General features: G+C 40.6%; 1 protein-coding gene and 1 pseudogene across 6 annotated transcripts in view; one reads left to right on the forward strand and one right to left on the reverse strand.

The window, feature by feature from the left end:
- Positions 1–1,423: 1,423 nt before the first annotated feature.
- Positions 1,424–16,924, reverse strand: part of MAFF (MAF bZIP transcription factor F) — a 76,592-nt gene continuing 61,091 nt past the window's right edge. For 3 of the 6 annotated variants that reach the window (XM_063940559.1, XM_063940557.1, XM_063940558.1), the window contains exons 3-4: positions 7,114–7,467; positions 1,424–2,760 (exon numbers count right to left, since the gene is read on the reverse strand). In XM_063940559.1, the coding sequence (XP_063796629.1) occupies positions 2,701–2,760; positions 7,114–7,467 (414 nt within the window). In that variant the 3' untranslated portion in view covers positions 1,424–2,700. Of the gene's footprint in view, positions 7,468–16,924 lie in introns of all 6 variants that reach the window. The other 3 variants (XM_063940555.1, XM_063940554.1, XM_063940556.1) reach the window with 3 other exon arrangements.
- LOC134958889 (5S ribosomal RNA) lies at positions 14,373–14,491 on the forward strand (annotated as a pseudogene).

The raw sequence follows: 16,924 nt of genomic DNA on the forward strand, positions 1-16,924 counted from the left end.
CTGCCGGCACTGGTGACACAAATCACTGGGAAAATGTGTGGCAGTGATTCATGCATGCACTGTACATATGTTCAGGCGCCATTTTCCCCGCTTCCTGCACACGTACTGTAGACTCTTGCACAAAGCCAGAGTCAACAGTGCTTCCAACTGTCCCTTGTATTAAGCTCAACAAGATGCCTCTCTCAAAGGCCGACTTAATTTCATGATAGGCATACTTAGGGACACCCCCCAGATCACAGTGCCCTAGACAGCAGCCTACAGCTGTCTACTGATAGAGCCGTACCTGCTTGGGTGACATCTACTGTTAGTGGAAGTGTGTGTGTGTGTGTGTGTGTGTGTGTGTGTGTGTGTGTGTGTGTGTGTGTGTGTGTGTGTGTGGGGGGGGGGGGGGGGAGGAAGAAGGTAGTGAAGTCATGAGAGGAGATAGAAGGAATGGTTAGGTTAGGAAAGGCAGGAGCACAGCCAGCAGAGGACACTTTCACGCAGACTAAGCGAGTGCAGTAACTGCATTAGGAGAGGGTGGTCCACAGTGTCAAAAGCAGCAGAGAGGTCGAGTAGAATGAGCAGGGAGTTGTGGCCCTTAGATCCACTTAAATCTCATGGCTAAATTGCCAAGACATCCACATTTTCTATTACATTTGGCCCAATGTTGTCTTTGGTTGAATTGTGGGTCCTGCTGCAAGCGCATGGTAGAAATATGATAGAGTAGAGTAAAGATAGAACTTTTAATGCAGTCTACTCAACATTTTGGATCACCACCTTTAATTAAACATTTCCATTTTTCTTTCTAAAAAAATTATTTGTTTCAGCTTACATTATGGGTATATTTACTATAGTGCCGTTTTTAGAACTGGAGATGTTGCCCATAGCAACCAATCAGATTCTACTTAACATTTATCTAGCACCTTCTAGAAGATAACTAGAATCTGATTGGTTGCTATGGGCAACATCTCCACTTCTAAATAACAGCACTTTGGTTAATATACCCCTATGTCTCAAATTAAATAAGAGTGAAGGGATATAATTTCTGTATTACATGTGCCACTACTGTGCAGTTTAGTAGGGATGTATAATATCCTAGCAGTGATCACACATTCAGCAGCATCCTAACATTAGTTAGGATTAGTATTAGGGTTAAAATACTCATCGGGACCAGTCAGGATTTTCAACGTCGGGATGCCACTGTTGACATTCTACAGTTGGGATGGTGACTGCTGGGATAGCGATACCATCCCGTTTATTACACCGGTAGAAATTCACTTGCTAGCCGGCAGACAGGGATGTCGCTAGCGAGTACATGCTTCAGAATGCGGCAGGTCACATTTCCCTAAGCTCCCACCATCCCCATCAGACCCGGCATAGGCAAGGAATAGTTTAAAAAGCACAAGAGCAAAGTTGGAGGGTTTCAAAGGACAACACACCATTTACGTGAAAAAAATGCTTTATTCGAACAATATAAAATACACTTATAAAGGGACTTTAAAATGCTTCAGAAAAATAAATACCAGTCACTATATTTATATACACACACACATATATTAGATATATGAAAATGTTCAATACATGAGACTTGTAATGCAGAATAAGTACTGTGCACTTGTATCTGACGAACACACAGATTTTACATCTGAAATATGCCACACACCTCAGCTGACAAAAGGATGAACAAAAGAACTAAAGACCTTGAAAACCAAAGGGGATGATGACCCATTGCAGGAGAAAAGATCAACTGGCTAAAGAAAGATGAAACATATGATAAATTAACCCTTCTCCTGCCCTCAAGGCCACTTCCAGAAGTCAAGATATAAAAGCAGTGATGCATGATCAATTGCAGTATTAAGTGAGGCAGACTGTTTCTTGAGTGTAAGGCAACACATAGTTCATCTTGTCTATCCTGGCAGTGGACTCTTTATTCCTCCGGTGTTTAATAGTATTTTTATTCATTCTTCAGTACTGAGAAAGTGAGCAACACTTTTTAGACTATGTCTGAAACAAAATGGAACATCAATAACTCTTGTCTGAGTTAGTAGTCTTTTAGGAAACAGATAATTCAAGATTCTTTCTCAAGTAGTCTAATCATCAAAACACAGGAAAAACAATTGTTTCCAGTGGTAATCAAAGTAAAACACACATTTGTTTGTTTCTGGAATACCCAAGACTGAGAAATGTACACACACACAGTGCTCCCTATTTATAATGCCAACTTAAAAAAAAAAAAAAAAAAAAAGCAACACACAAAAAAAAAAAATAAGTCCAAAACTGGTGTTCTAGCGAGCAAAGTTTATAAAAAGGTGACATATATGAAGGAATACATATATTTTTGTGCAGAAAATATACCTTGTGGTATTATAATGAGTTTTATACAGAAGGAGCAAATATATAATATGCTCTTTCACGTATCATCAGAACATTTTGTTTATTTTTTACCAGTTGCGGTGTAGTCTGAATTTTGGCCATGTTAGTTTCAGCTGCATAGTTTTCATGACTGTGCAGATTGTCGCTCTGTTAAGTGCAGGCTTCGGCAACTCCGGTCTCTCCAGAGGTTGTGCAAATCAAATCCCACAAAAACCAGAGAGACAATTGCTGGCCTTGTTAGGCTACGTTACGTTCAGACAAGTGACATATTTACATTTTTGTTTAACCTATTTGACATTTTAGATCTAATCTTAAAATACTCCATAAAATGTCTTCTCACTAACCTTATTGGGCTTCTAGATAGAATGTGCTGTTCTGGACAATGAAGACTTCCCTTCCACACTGCTGCACAATGACAAAACATTACAGACATATAAAAACACATACCTGCTCACCTCATAACTATTCAATGTGGAGTGTCGGTATATACCATATAGTTATGTATAATAACCAAACCGTAAGCCAGAGAATCCAAATCAAATGGCACCAGTACCAAATATGGAAGTTTTTATTTATTAATTACCATTACAATCACTGGTAGGGTGAGAAAGGGAATAACATTTACTATACCCAGCACTTCCATCAGTTGAGAATAAGTGGCTGCTCTATACATCCATTTTTCCTGGGACTCAATGTTTGGTATGGCAACCTCGCCATCCACAGCTATATGATACAGCACGTACCATGCGGATGAATATGAAACAGCTGATAGTTCAGCTGTAAGATTCGTCCTTATTTATGTAATGCATATGTAATTTAACTGCTTTTACTGTTCTTTAATATTTAACTGTTTGTAATATTTTTGCTAGATTGGAATTTCATTTAAGGATCCATGGCTTACAGCTTAGTTATGTAAAGGAATGCCTATAGCATTCATCAGGAGAGGAAGAAAATGTTTGTCTGGATTCAGCCTTAAGATTTTAGTACACTGAGCATACAAAATGTTTAACTCAAGGAAAATCCATGTGTGTATTCTACAGTTGGTTTGATATTTAGGGGGACATTTACTAAGCAATGATAAGAGCGGAGAAGTAAGCAAGTGGAGAAGTTGCCCATTCAACCAATCAGCAGCTCTGTATCATTTTATAGTATGCAAAATTATAGCTGTTACTTCAGTGCTGATTGGTTGCCATGGGCAACTTCTCCACTGGCTCACTTCTCCGCTCTTATCACTGCTTAGTAAATGTCCCCCTTATTTAGTCACTTTATCAATATAAAACCACTTAAGTATCCAAACACACACTTTGAAATAAATGTTGCGACAAGTGTTTGCTCCATACTGGATATGAATGATTAATTCAGGTGTATAAACGTTACAAGGTGGCATTACTGAAATTGCTTCTATATATAACCTCTGCACATACACATATACACACACACACACACACACACACACACACACACACACACACACACACACACATCATGGACAGTGTTTACTTCAGTTGGCTTAAGGTCATAAAAAAAATGCAATGATTTATAAATTCCTTACTGATTTTTTTTTCTAAATAAATATCTGTAATGCTTTGGCTTCATTCTGTGTTTTTCAGCCATGCCAATAGATCTATCAACTAAACTTTTTCATACTGGTTACTTTTAGATATGACATTTATGGGTTCTATGAATACAGTTCCACAAAGCAGATCTGAGCTCTGTCGTATCCAAAGGCAACAGATATGAGCCAATTTTATCTGGCAGATATAAAGGCCTTGATTAAAAAAATAAAACACTGAAACAAGCCAGAAAGCTAAAACCTATGTAACTAGTATGATTGATTAAATAATACCACAAAAGGAATGTAGGCCAGCTGAGGCAAACTGTGGCTCAAGACTTTGCTATAACAAGAGGTTCCCTAACCCAGTTAATAGATTAGATCTGTTAAATAATAATATAAAGATATAAATAAGGGTTGTCATCATTTCGTTGTTCCAAAGTTTCTAGTCTTGAGTTTATCACTTAATTGGAACTTCTGAATCCAGCTAATTCTATACTCAAGTAGAAATTAAATTTTTTTGTCAATAACCATTAAAAGGGAAAAGAAAAAAAAAAAAAATACAAGACATACCAAACATTTAAAATAAGCATTTCCCACCATTTACCCTAAAATCTTTAAAATAAAAATATATAAATATGCAGAAAAATAAACGTCTCAAACATAAATAAGAAAACAAATGAGGGCAAAAGGGGTAATCTGATAGACATAGTCTGGGATATTAAGGCCGGTGACATCATCCTCACACCAGCAATGCAAATTCTCTATCCCACGGTTTGTTGAATTTATATTTTCTGTTTGAAAGCAGCTAATAAAAATATTTTTAGAGTTTCTCCAAAAAAGAGGAGCAGACCCATCCACCATAAGTAATAGTACAGATGGAAGTGGGGTATTTGTCATATGCCCAAACTGGCCACATTAGCTTCAAAAAATTACAGTAATATATTATAGTGATGTCTGTAAGACACATTAAAGTACCTTGCACCAGTATCTGTATGCATCAGAATGACTTCCTTTGCCAGGATACTGGCAGTTACACATGACCAAGCAAACTTACATTGTTATAATAAATAAAGATTTGGGTTCCTGATGGAGAATGTATCCAGTGTTCTTGGCCCAAAAGGATTTAAAGGTTTACTTTCCTTGCATCAATAATTCAGACTTTCCTTAAATCAGCATATTATTTATATGCTTTTTACGTTTCCCTTCTTTCACTATTCCTATTGCCTGCATTGTCAAACCAAACATCCTTTACATAGCTGGCTATAATAAATTCCTTGGTCCTGCCTGTGATGGACTCTCCCTATTTTTTCCTAAATAAACCCATGTTCAGGATTGGCTATAGTAATGAAACACACATACTCGGCTATTGCTATAAATTTACTTTCATAATATCCCTGTAGTGTGTTTTTTTGTTTACATTTCAATTATTTTAATATTAAGTAGAGCTGTAGAAAAAAAAATCCCCACCCCCAACCCCCCAAAAAATTTGCTGTTATAACTGTTTAAACTCTGCTCCTATAGATCTGTTTGGGCACAGTTAGAACAAGAGAACTTTGTTTTAATACAACTACAAGACTTTAAGTATGTATCAAATCTTGGAGAATGATAAAGTGAAAAGAGACAACGCACTAACCAATCAGCTCCTAACTGTGATTTTTCAAACGCAACCTGTAAAATGGGAATTAGAAGTGAATAAGTTAGTGTTTTATAACTTTCCACTTTATTTCTATTCAAGTTTTGCTAAATCCCCCCTAAGTGATCACTTTAACTTTAATGCATCATGCATGTTTCTTCAAAACTGGTATCCAAACGCCAACTAATGACAAGCTTGTGGTTCCAATTCTGCTGGGCAGAGAGAGGTCCAACTAAGGTCCAGTGAGAGCTCAAAAAAACGACTGCCGCCCATAGATTACATGTCAAGTACCCTCATCACATAGCAGCGAAGGCCTGTGGACAGAGGTAAGCTAACTTTCTACAGCTGTGTCAGGTGGGTTAAATTCCACCCTGTTAATATCGAGTGATCATTACCCTACATGTAGTACACCGTGGCATAGGGAATTTTAACTCATTAGTGATCATTTGTTCTTCTCGACACCTTAATATTCTTCCTTCCATCCCCATTACATTCTCATTCTTTGACTAATCTACCACATCCTATTCTTCTTTCTTTGGCTAGTCTATTACTTCTTATTTTCCATTTTCACATTTTCTTTTACCTTCGTATAATTTACTTTTCCCAACTTTCACAGACACCAAGTAAATCCCTGTGGGCCAAAATCCTAAAAGGACTAGACAAACTGGAACCACACTCCATTAGGGAACACTGAGGCCTATGCATGTAGATATCTAATACGTCTCCACTATACCTCATATATAGATTATCTGCAGAATATGGGAGCACATTCTTCGTTAATAAAAATAGAACATGTATACATTTTTTAAAGTGAACCTGTCATGTATATAATTTATGACCATTTCAAAAATTCTAATAAATATTGTGAAAATAAATTAATCATGAAATAGTAACGTAATTTTCTCTATATAATGACTCTAACGTTTTCCCCATCTCTATAGGTCGGACTAATATATTTGCCGTTAGAGACAGGATGTTAAATATTCCTTAATTAGCATATTCTGCAAAGGCATACTGATAACAAGAAAAATGATCAGGTTTTCCATTAGCTAGCTAGTTAACCAGCACAGTTTAAAATGCAGAATCGAATACACCTTCTAATGAAAATATTGTGTGTGACAGGTTTACTTTAAGAAAAAAAAATATATATGAAAAACCCCAAAACATTGCTTTTCCTAATTAAAACATTTCAAAGAGATTAGGTACAAATAGCTGTACTCAAAAAGACTGAAAGGTCATGTTACTTCCAGCTTTTTCCCTATTTGGGAATTTTGAACTAGGAATCACGCAATTTGGGGTAGATCAATAACTGCACCCTATAACGCAATACACAGACATCTTATTTTGTGGAAATGACTGGATCGAATGGTAGAACAAAGGTTTGAGGGCAAGCTGAAGGCTCCTCATGCTTATGCCTAGCCAAATCTTTGGGAGACTGCTATCTGATGCGTATCTTGTTGATGAGGTGAGATGGGATTTGGGTGCACAAGCAATGTTTTTTTTGCCTTTGTTGTTAAGAGTAAGAGTTCCCAGAAGATTTCACAATGGTGATTACGCTGGTGGCAGCTACCTTCGCTGGAGTGACAGGCCCTCTGGCCACCGAGTGAGCAAAGTTTTGCAGGGCCTCATACTTGGCCCTCAGTGCGTCTAGCTCCAGTTTTATGGTGGAATTCTCCTGTGCCAGCTTCTCCACTTCCTGCTGTAGGTCATTCTTCTGTTTCTCTAGTTCCTCCTTCTGTGACACACGTTTGACGCGACAGCTGGCGGCGTAGCCCCTATTCTTCAGGGTCCTTCTCCTCTGTTTTAGCCGTACTACCTCCTCCTTGGATAACCCACGTAAGTGATGGTTTAGCTCCCGCACAGACATTGACATTAATTCATCATCTGAAAGCATTGGTGTATTCTCCCCCATCTCTCTTTTCACCTATGGAAGATTTAAAGAATTTATCACTGGACAATTTATTGAAAACTTCTGTGCAAATACATTATTATAATACAATATAGTATACACAATTAATAAATAAATGTTGCTATATTCTATGGCTATTCTAACAGGAAGCAGAAATATATGTTAGAAAGTGGTTTGCAGACAAACGTATTCTTATTTTAATGGTAACTGGTTTATATAGGATTTTCAATAGGCTTGGTAAAATAAGTTATTTATGACAGAACTGTCATACTCTGATTATCTCATTAGGTTGGATTAGTGGTATTTAACATTTTTATTTGGGTATTTATGTAGTTTATATTATGTAGGTGTATACAATTAACTTTAACCCATGTTTAAAAATATATTCATCTTTCTATTACAAAAAGACAAAAACAGATTTCTTCATATTAACATCTCAGGGTCAGTTCATACCTTTGAAACAAAAATTTGCATAGTATTCCCATTTAAACGGTTAAATATAATCCAGCAACTTGCTGCTGCCTTGTCTGAAGGAAGGTAGCAATAAAAATTGCTACTGGGTTTGGGGGTATGCATCTACTTCAACATATGTGCTGCAATAATGCTTGCTTGAAAAAAAAAAACAACAACAACTGTATAACACCCCTGTAGAAGAGGGTTATCTACATGCATATGCTAATGCAGGACAAACACATGTTTTCCTGACCAAGCAGTAACTTTTCAGCAAAAACATCTCTCCAATAATAGCGTAGTTATATTAGTAAGGGCTAGAGAGCATAGAAGATTTATGAAATAAACAGTGTTTAAGTGTAATACAGAGAACATTCAAATTTGAGGTTTCAGTATGTATTTGACACGTTATGTACTGTAAATATACTGTAATAAACATTGGTACTGCAGCATTCCATAGACATCATGGAACACAAAGCCAAATGGTTAATGGTGCTGACAATGCATTTTTACAATAGTGTCTTTGGAATTCTTTGAGAACAGACAATGCAATTTTAATGCAGTCCCCACAGTGTGTAAGCACTCAGTGGGCATGGAGCAATGATAGATTGAACTTGAAGCCAATTTTTATATTACTAGCAAAAAACAATGAGCAACACCTAACTCCACCATGATACGAGAAGCACTAAAAAGACAACAAACAAACAAACAAACAAACACACACAGGGATGAGTCAATAACTAAAGGTGAATACACACTGGCCAATATATCAGCCGTTCAATTGGACGACAAATATATCGACGGTCCATAGGCCAGTGTGCACCAGCGATATGTCTGAACAACGACGTTTACAGACATACCACGTTAGCCCTGCTGCACAGCCGATACATAGGAGCATCGTGCTGTGTGTATGGGTAGTCAGTCGACCACCCGTACACTCGCTGCATAAGCAGGTGGTGATTGACAGCCCAACGCTCATGTAAATGCCGGCCCAGTTCATGATGTCAGTTATGACCATTCGGGCAGTGTGTATGTACAACACACTGACCAACCTACCTGTAGATAAAATAGGATTTTAATTACCTACCGGTAAATCCTTTTCTCGTATTCTGTACAGGATACTGGGGATCCATTTAGTACCATGAGGTATATAGACTGGTCCACTAGGAGCCATGGGCACCTTAAGAATTTGATAGTGTGGGCTGGCTCCTCCCTCTATGCCCCTGCTACCAGATTCAGTCTGGCACAGTTTCCTAGAGGAGACGGACATACTTTGAGAGAAGGATATAAAAAGGATAGTGGTGAGATTCCGAACCAGCACACACATACAAGAGGAAAGCCATGCTAACCAAATTTGGAACAGTAACAGCAATGGCTGAACCAAATAACAATACTTAACCAAGTAACAGTGCAGGACGAACGAAGCACTGGGTGGGCGCCCAGTATCCTCTACGGACTACGAATACAAGATTTACCGGTAGGTAATTAAAATCCTATTTTCTTTTACGTCCTAGAGGATACTGGAAATCCATTTAGTGCCATGGGGAGGGGGGGGGGGGGGGGGGGGGGGGGGGGGGGGGGGGAGTACCAAAGCTCCCAAACCGGGTAGGAGAATCCTCCAAGGACAAGGTATCGAACTTATAGAACTTTGCAAACGTGTTCAAACCTGATCAAGTAGCTGCTCGGCAGAGCTGTAAGGCCGAGTCACCGCGGGCAGCCGCCCAAGAAGAACCCACTGACTTTGTCGAGTGGGCCTGTACATATTTTGAAAACACCAGTTGTGCCGTGGAATAAGTATGCTGGATAGTGAGTCTGATCCAACGTGCAATTGACTTATTAAGGATCGTAAAGAACAAAAAGCGAGTCCGATTTCCTGTGACGACCTGTTCTCTTCACATACACCTTCAAAGCCCTCACAACATCCAAAGACTTTGAAGTAACAGAGGTGTCGGTAACAACCGGAACTACAAATTGGTTGGTTGATGTGAAACACCGACACCACCTTAGGAAGTAATTGCTGACGAGTCCTGAGTTCAGCTCTGTCCTCATGAAAGATTAAATAGGGACTCTTGTGAGTGTGAGACAACGCCCCCAGCTTCAACACACATCTTGCTGAAGCCAAGGCCAACAGTGTGACGGTTTTCCACGTAAGATATTTTACGTCTACCTCCTGTAACGGTTCAAACTAGTCGGATTGGAGCAACTGCAGCACCACATTGAGATCCCAAGGTGCCGTAGGAGGCACAAAGGGAGGCTGGATGCGCAGAACCCCTTTCAAGAACATCAGGACCTCAGGAAGAGACGCCAATTGTTTCTAAAAAAAAAAAAAAAATAGACCAGGCCAAAATCTGGACCTTTATGAAGCCCAGACGTAGATCCACACCCGAATGCAGAAAAAGCAGGAAACGTCCCAGATGAAATTCCACTGCAGAATATTTTCTGCTCTCACACCAAGAGACCTATTTCTTCCAAATACGGTGGTAATGTTTAAACGTTACCCCTTTCCTGGCTTGGATCATAGTCGGGATGACCTTATCAGGAATCCCTCTCCTGGCTAGAATCAGCCGTCCTAGTTCCATGTTGTCGAACGTAGCCATGTTAAGTCTTGATAGACGAACGGCCCCTGTTGCAGGAGATCCTCACGAAGAGGGAGAGGCCACGGATCCTTCCGGAGCATCTCCAGAAGGTCCACATACCAGGCCCTTCTTGGCCAATCCGGAGCAATGAGAATTGCTTGAACTTTTTCCCTTTTTATTCTTTTTAAAATTCTTTGGATCAGCGTAAGTGGAGGGAACACCTACACCATCTGATAGACCCATGGAGTTAGAACAACAAAGGAGCGACCCGGCACTGGTCATACAAAGGATACACATTTAATCAGGAGAAACCAAAATTGGACGATTTTATATATAAATTCTCAATTCTGTGTCCAGTTTGGTGGTGCGCCCAGAGCCAGAGAAAACATATGTCAGAAAGGGGAGAAGAAAGAAGGCTCTTGTGTGGGCGCACTCTTATTTAATTGAAATAACTTATAGTGATTATCAAGTTAATCATAAGTAATGCTGATAAAACATAACTTTATTGCGATATTCTTTAAGATCAGTGTAATTGCCCATTATAAAAATATATGATCCAAAGTAAGTTTTATGCACATTGGGTTAGATTGAAGGAAATATAATAAAATGTACTGGTCCTGCCTCAGGAATGAGATAAGAAAGGATGTAGACACTTCAAAGTCATACACCCATTTCAACCCCGACCAGTACAGACAATCTGTATTAATGAAACCAATATATGGTCAATTGAGTAGTAAGTCTGTCAGGGTCAAAAATTATTATTGACAAGACAGTACAAGGTTCATACTGTTTGTCAGGCGACTGCACAAATGTGTTGGAATAACCTATAGCTATGTATGTACTTTGAGGACTAATGTTGGTCCTTCAGATTGAAATATACACAATCTCAGGAGAAAAGTTAATGAAAATTTAGAAACAAGTGGTGATGCTGCTGTTGATGTCACATACCACACATCATATGAAATGATTGATACTCTACAACACTGGGTATTCCCTGTGAGACTCCTCTTCAGGTACTGACCCAGCCCAATACTGTTTCGCTTCCAAGATCGGACGAGATCGGGCATTAGCAGTGTGGTTTGATAGAAGAGAAGGTGGGTCAGACTCCAATGAGAGTGCACCTAAATAAAAGAATGTGACTGTTTTGTCACAAGAGTAAAGTGTGGATCTGCTTTCTATGTTAGGCAGGAGACATCAAATCCCACAGCTGTGGTATTGTGCCCCTGGATCATAGATGAGAGTCCACGGAAAAGAAAGTTGTGAAAAATAGAGATAATCGGTCCTTTCAGGGCTCCGTATGGTTAAAAACACAGATGTATCCATTAATGAAGGTGCAATCACAAAAATGCTGCGGCTGGGAAAGATGAACCAGCTAGGCTAAGAACAAAAATTACATGATGTACAGAGTAAATCTCTAAAAGATACAGGTGCAGATTATGTATAAGGACTAGGTGTAACTGCGTTCAAATATATACTTATATGCTGCGGCTAGAAGGGACAAACTCGCTGTGGCCAAACTCAATAACAGTAATGAAAAAATATAGATCACTGATATTAATACATAGAGCTAAATCACAACAAAAAGTAAGGATGCACTTTCATGTGCTGCGGCTGGAATCAGTAGAACCGTTGTAGCCGAATGATAGGAGTACCTGACCTGAGTATACTCAGGAATAAAGTGCAGTTTTCCTGTGCTGTGGCTAGGACCGATAGACCCACTGTAACTGGATTGGAATTCCTGTGCTGCGGCTAGGACCGTGGACCCACTGTAACTGGATTGGAAAACGCGTTTCACCCCATAGGGCTTGCTCACTTCCTGGGTCTAGGTGTGGGTAACTGGGCGGTTTAAAAATGCCTCCATTAAAGGTTTGGGCCAATCGTTGCTGGAAGTTAATTAGGAAGTGCAACGAGTGCCACATCATCGAGTGCTGCTGACGTCAGCGGCTGTTGCGGCTTGGGTATTGGAGGCACAATCGGAAATACGAGGTTGTACGGGCCATGTTGAAAGAGGGCAAACTATGCCCTTAGTGGAAAATTAATTGAATAAGAGAGAATTTAGGGCGATGCTAACTATAAAACGGGCTGCGTTAATTTCAGAGGTATGGGCAGAGGATGGGTGTGTGTTAGATTCTCAGATGGTGAAATGACTTATGCTGTATCGCAGGCAGACCCGGAAAATCCCCATAATTCAAAGCCGCTGATGTCAGCGGCTGCTGCGGAGTGGGTATAGGAAACCTCATTTACATGAGAGGTTTTAGTGGCCATATTGGAAGAGGGCATAGAATGGGCTAAGGTGTAATTAATCTAAAATTAGGGAAAGAACATAATGAGAAAAATCAGGTAACATATACTATAATGCAGGCAAACCTGGTGATGGTGGAATAATCCCTAAATATTGGAAATTCAATAATATGGAGAAGAATAGCACATTACACTTGGATTTATCTCATGCTTCATTTCCTCTGTCTTTCATTATCCTTCTTTCTTCTTCCTTTTTCTCCTTCTCTTGCCACAGGGCATAGTTGCCCCCCCCCTTTTTTTTTTTTAACATGGCCCCTAGTAATCCTAGAGTTAGACTTGTGTAACCTCATAAACACATTTTGTACTATTTTCCCTTTATTCACAATACAACCCTCTAATCAGTTGCCCTCCGGAATGAAGATAAATCCAAGTGTCGTGCTATTCTTCTCCGTATTATTCAATTTCCAATATTTGGAAAGTCATTTCACCATCTGAGAATCTAACACACACCCATCCTCTGCCCATACCTCTGAAATTAACGCAGCCCGTTTTATAGTTAGCATCGCCCTAAATTCTCTCTTATTCAATTAATTTTCCACTAAGGGCATAGTTTGCCCTCTTTCAACATGGCCCGTACAACCTCGTATTTCCGATTGTGCCTCCAATACCCAAGCCGCAACAGCCGCTGACGTCAGCGGCACTCGATGATGTGGCACTCGTTGCACCTCCTAATTAACTTCCAGCAACGATTGGCCCAAACCTTTAATGGAGGCATTTTTAAACCGCCCAGTTACCCACACCTAGACCCAGGAAGTGAGCAAGCCCTATGGGGTGAAACGCGTTTTCCAATCCAGTTACAGTGGGTCCACGGTCCTAGCCGCAGCACAGGAATTCCAATCCAGTTACAGTGGGTCTATCGGTCCTAGCCACAGCACAGGAAAACTGCACTTTATTCCTGAGTATACTCAGGTCAGGTACTCCTATCATTCGGCTACAACGGTTCTACTGCTTCCAGCCGCAGCACATGAAAGTGCATCCTTACTTTTTGTTGTGATTTAGCTCTATGTATTAATATCAGTGATCTATATTTTTTCATTACTGTTATTGAGTTTGGCCACAGCGAGTTTGTCGCTTCTAGCCGCAGCATATAAGTATATATTTGAACGCAGTTACACCTAGTCCTTATACATAATCTGCACCTGTATCTTTTAGAGATTTACTCTGTACATCATATGATTTTTGTTCTTAGCCTAGCTGGTTCATCTTTCCCAGCTGCAGCATTTTTGTGATTGCACCTTCATTAATGGATACATCTGTGTTTAACCATACGGAGCCCTGAAAGGACCGATTATAGATAACATTGAATGTGTCTCCTTTTTGGCTATTTAGTCATCCACATGGCCATTATATTATTTTTGGCCTTTCTCCTATGTATATAGGCATTTTGCATAGTTGACAAAGAACAAATTGTTCTCTATTTTTCACCACTTTCTTTTCTGTGGACTCTCATCTATGATCCAGGGGCACAATACCACAGCTGTGGTATTTGAGGTCTCCTGCCTAACATAGAAAGCAGATCCACACTTTACTCTTGTGACAAAACAGTCACATACTTTTATTTAGGTGCACTCTCATTGGAGTCTGACCCACCTTCTCTACTATCAAACCACACTGCTAATGCCCGATCTCGTCCGATCTTGGAAGCGAAACAGTATTGGGCTGGGTCAGTACCTGAAGAGGAGTCTCACAGGGAATACCCAGTGTTGTAGAGTATCAATCATTTCATATGATGTGTGGTATGTGACATCAACAGCAGCATCACCACTTGTTTCTAAATTTTCATTAACTTTTCTCCTGAGATTGTGTATATTTCAATCTGAAGGACCAACATTAGTCCTCAAAGTACATACATAGCTATAGGTTATTCCAACACATTTGTGCAGTCGCCTGACAAACAGTATGAACCTTGTACTGTCTTGTCAATAATAATTTTTGACCCTGACAGACTTACTACTCAATTGACCATATATTGGTTTCATTAATACAGATTATCTGTACTGGTCGGGTTGAAATGGGTGTATGACTTTGAAGTGTCTACATCCTTTCTTATCTCATTCCCTGAGGCAGGACCAGAACATTTTATTATATTTCCTTCAATCTAATCCAATGTGCATAAAACTTACTTTGGATCATATATTTTTATAATGGGCAATTACACTGATCTTAAAGAATATCGCAATAAAGTTATGTTTTATCAGCATTACTTATGATTAACTTGATAATCACTATAAGTTATTTCAATTAAATAAGAGTGCGCCCACACAAGAGCTTTCTTTCTTCTCCCCTTTCAGACCCATGGAGTTGTCAGAGCGTCCACTGCCTGTGGGTCTCTCGACCTGGAACAATACCGCTTGAGCTTCTTGTTGAGACGAGAGGCCATCATCTCGATTGGTGGACATCCCCATCGACGTGTCAAGCACCTGAACACCTCTGGGTGAAGGCCCCACTCCCCCGGGTGCAGGTCGTGTCTGCTGAGGAAGTCTGTTTCCCAGTTGTCTACTCCCGGAATGAAGACCACCGACAATGCCACAGCGTGTTTTTCTGCCCAGAGGAGAATTCTTGATACCTCTGACACTGCTGCTCTGCTTTGTGTTCCTCCCTGTCGGTTTATGCACGTTACCTCCGTCACATTGTCCGACTGAACCTGAATGGCCCGATCTTGAAAAAGATATGAGGCCTCCAGAAGGGCGTTGTATACAGCCCAAAATTCCAGAATGTTGACTGGAAGGACGACTACCTGACTTGACCATCTTCGTTGAAACTGCACCCCCTGGGTGACCGCTCCCCAACCTCTGAGGCTTACGTCTGTGGTTAGCAGAATCCAATTCTGAATCCCGAACCGACGGCCCTTGATCAGGTGAGAAGTCTGTAGCCACCATAGAAGGGAGATCCTGGCCTTTGGCGACAGACGGATCCTGTGGTGCATGTGAAGATATGATCCGGACCATTTGTCCAACAGATCCAGCTGGAAGGGCCTTGCATGAAACCTTCCGTACTGAAGCGCCTCGTAAGAGGCCACCATTTTCCCCAGAAGGCGAATGCATAGATGCACAGATATCCGGGTTGGCTTCAGGACATCCCGAAGCATCGATTGGATTACCAATGCATTTCAAACAGAAGAAAAACTTTCTGCGACTCTGTGTCCAGTATCATTCCCAGAAATGGGAGCCTCCGAGTTGGCTCTAAATGAGATTTCGGAAGATTTAGAATCCACCATGATCCAGGAGTAGTTTGGTTGTGAGACCAATGCTGCCCAACAACCTGGACGGTGCCTTTATCAGAAGATCGTCCAAGTACAGAATTATGTTCACTCCTTGCTTACGAAGGAGAAACATCATCTCTGCCATCACCTTGGTGAACACCCTCAGTGCCGTGGTGAGACCAAATGGCAGGGCCTGGAACCGGAAGTGACAGTCCTGTAGTGCAAAGCATAGATAAGCCTGGTGAGGCGGCCAGATCGGAATGTGAAGGTACGCATCCTTGTTATCCAGAGACACTAGGAATTCCCCCTCCTCCAGACCTGCGATCACCGCTCTCAGATACTCCGTCTTGAATTTGAACACTCGTAAGTATGGGTTCAACGATTTTAGATTCAAAATTGGTCTCACCGAACCGTCCGGTTTCGGTACCACAAACAAGTTGGAATAGTACCCCTTGTTTTGTAGATGAGGTGGAACTGGAACAATGACCCGAGTCTGTACCAGTTTTTGAATGGCATCCTGTAAGGTTATTCTTGCCTCTTGTGAAGCTGGTAAGCCTGATTAGAAGAATCTGCGAAGTGGGAGCTCCTGAAACTCCAGTCTGTAGCCTTGGGAAATAAGATCTATGACCCAGGGATCCTGGCATGTTGTTGTCCAGATGTGACTGAAATTTTTTTAGTCGGGCTCCCACCTGCCAGTCTTCCAGCCCACGCGGTCCACCGTCATACAGAAGGCTTTGAGGAGACAGAACTGGAGCTCTGTTCCTGAAAACTGGTAGTTGCTGGTTTTCGTGGTTTACCTCTAGCGCCTCTGTTGGCAGCAGAAGATCCTCTGACTTTGCCCTTAAACTTGGCAGTCCGAAAGGACTGTAGGGTAGGTCCTGAGTAGGTCTTTCTGTTTGGGGGAGCTGCAGAAGGAAGATATGTGAACTTACCCGCAGTAGCT

This window comes from Pseudophryne corroboree, chromosome 9 (genome assembly GCF_028390025.1).
Source record: "Pseudophryne corroboree isolate aPseCor3 chromosome 9, aPseCor3.hap2, whole genome shotgun sequence".
Lineage (NCBI taxonomy): Eukaryota > Metazoa > Chordata > Amphibia > Anura > Myobatrachidae > Pseudophryne > Pseudophryne corroboree.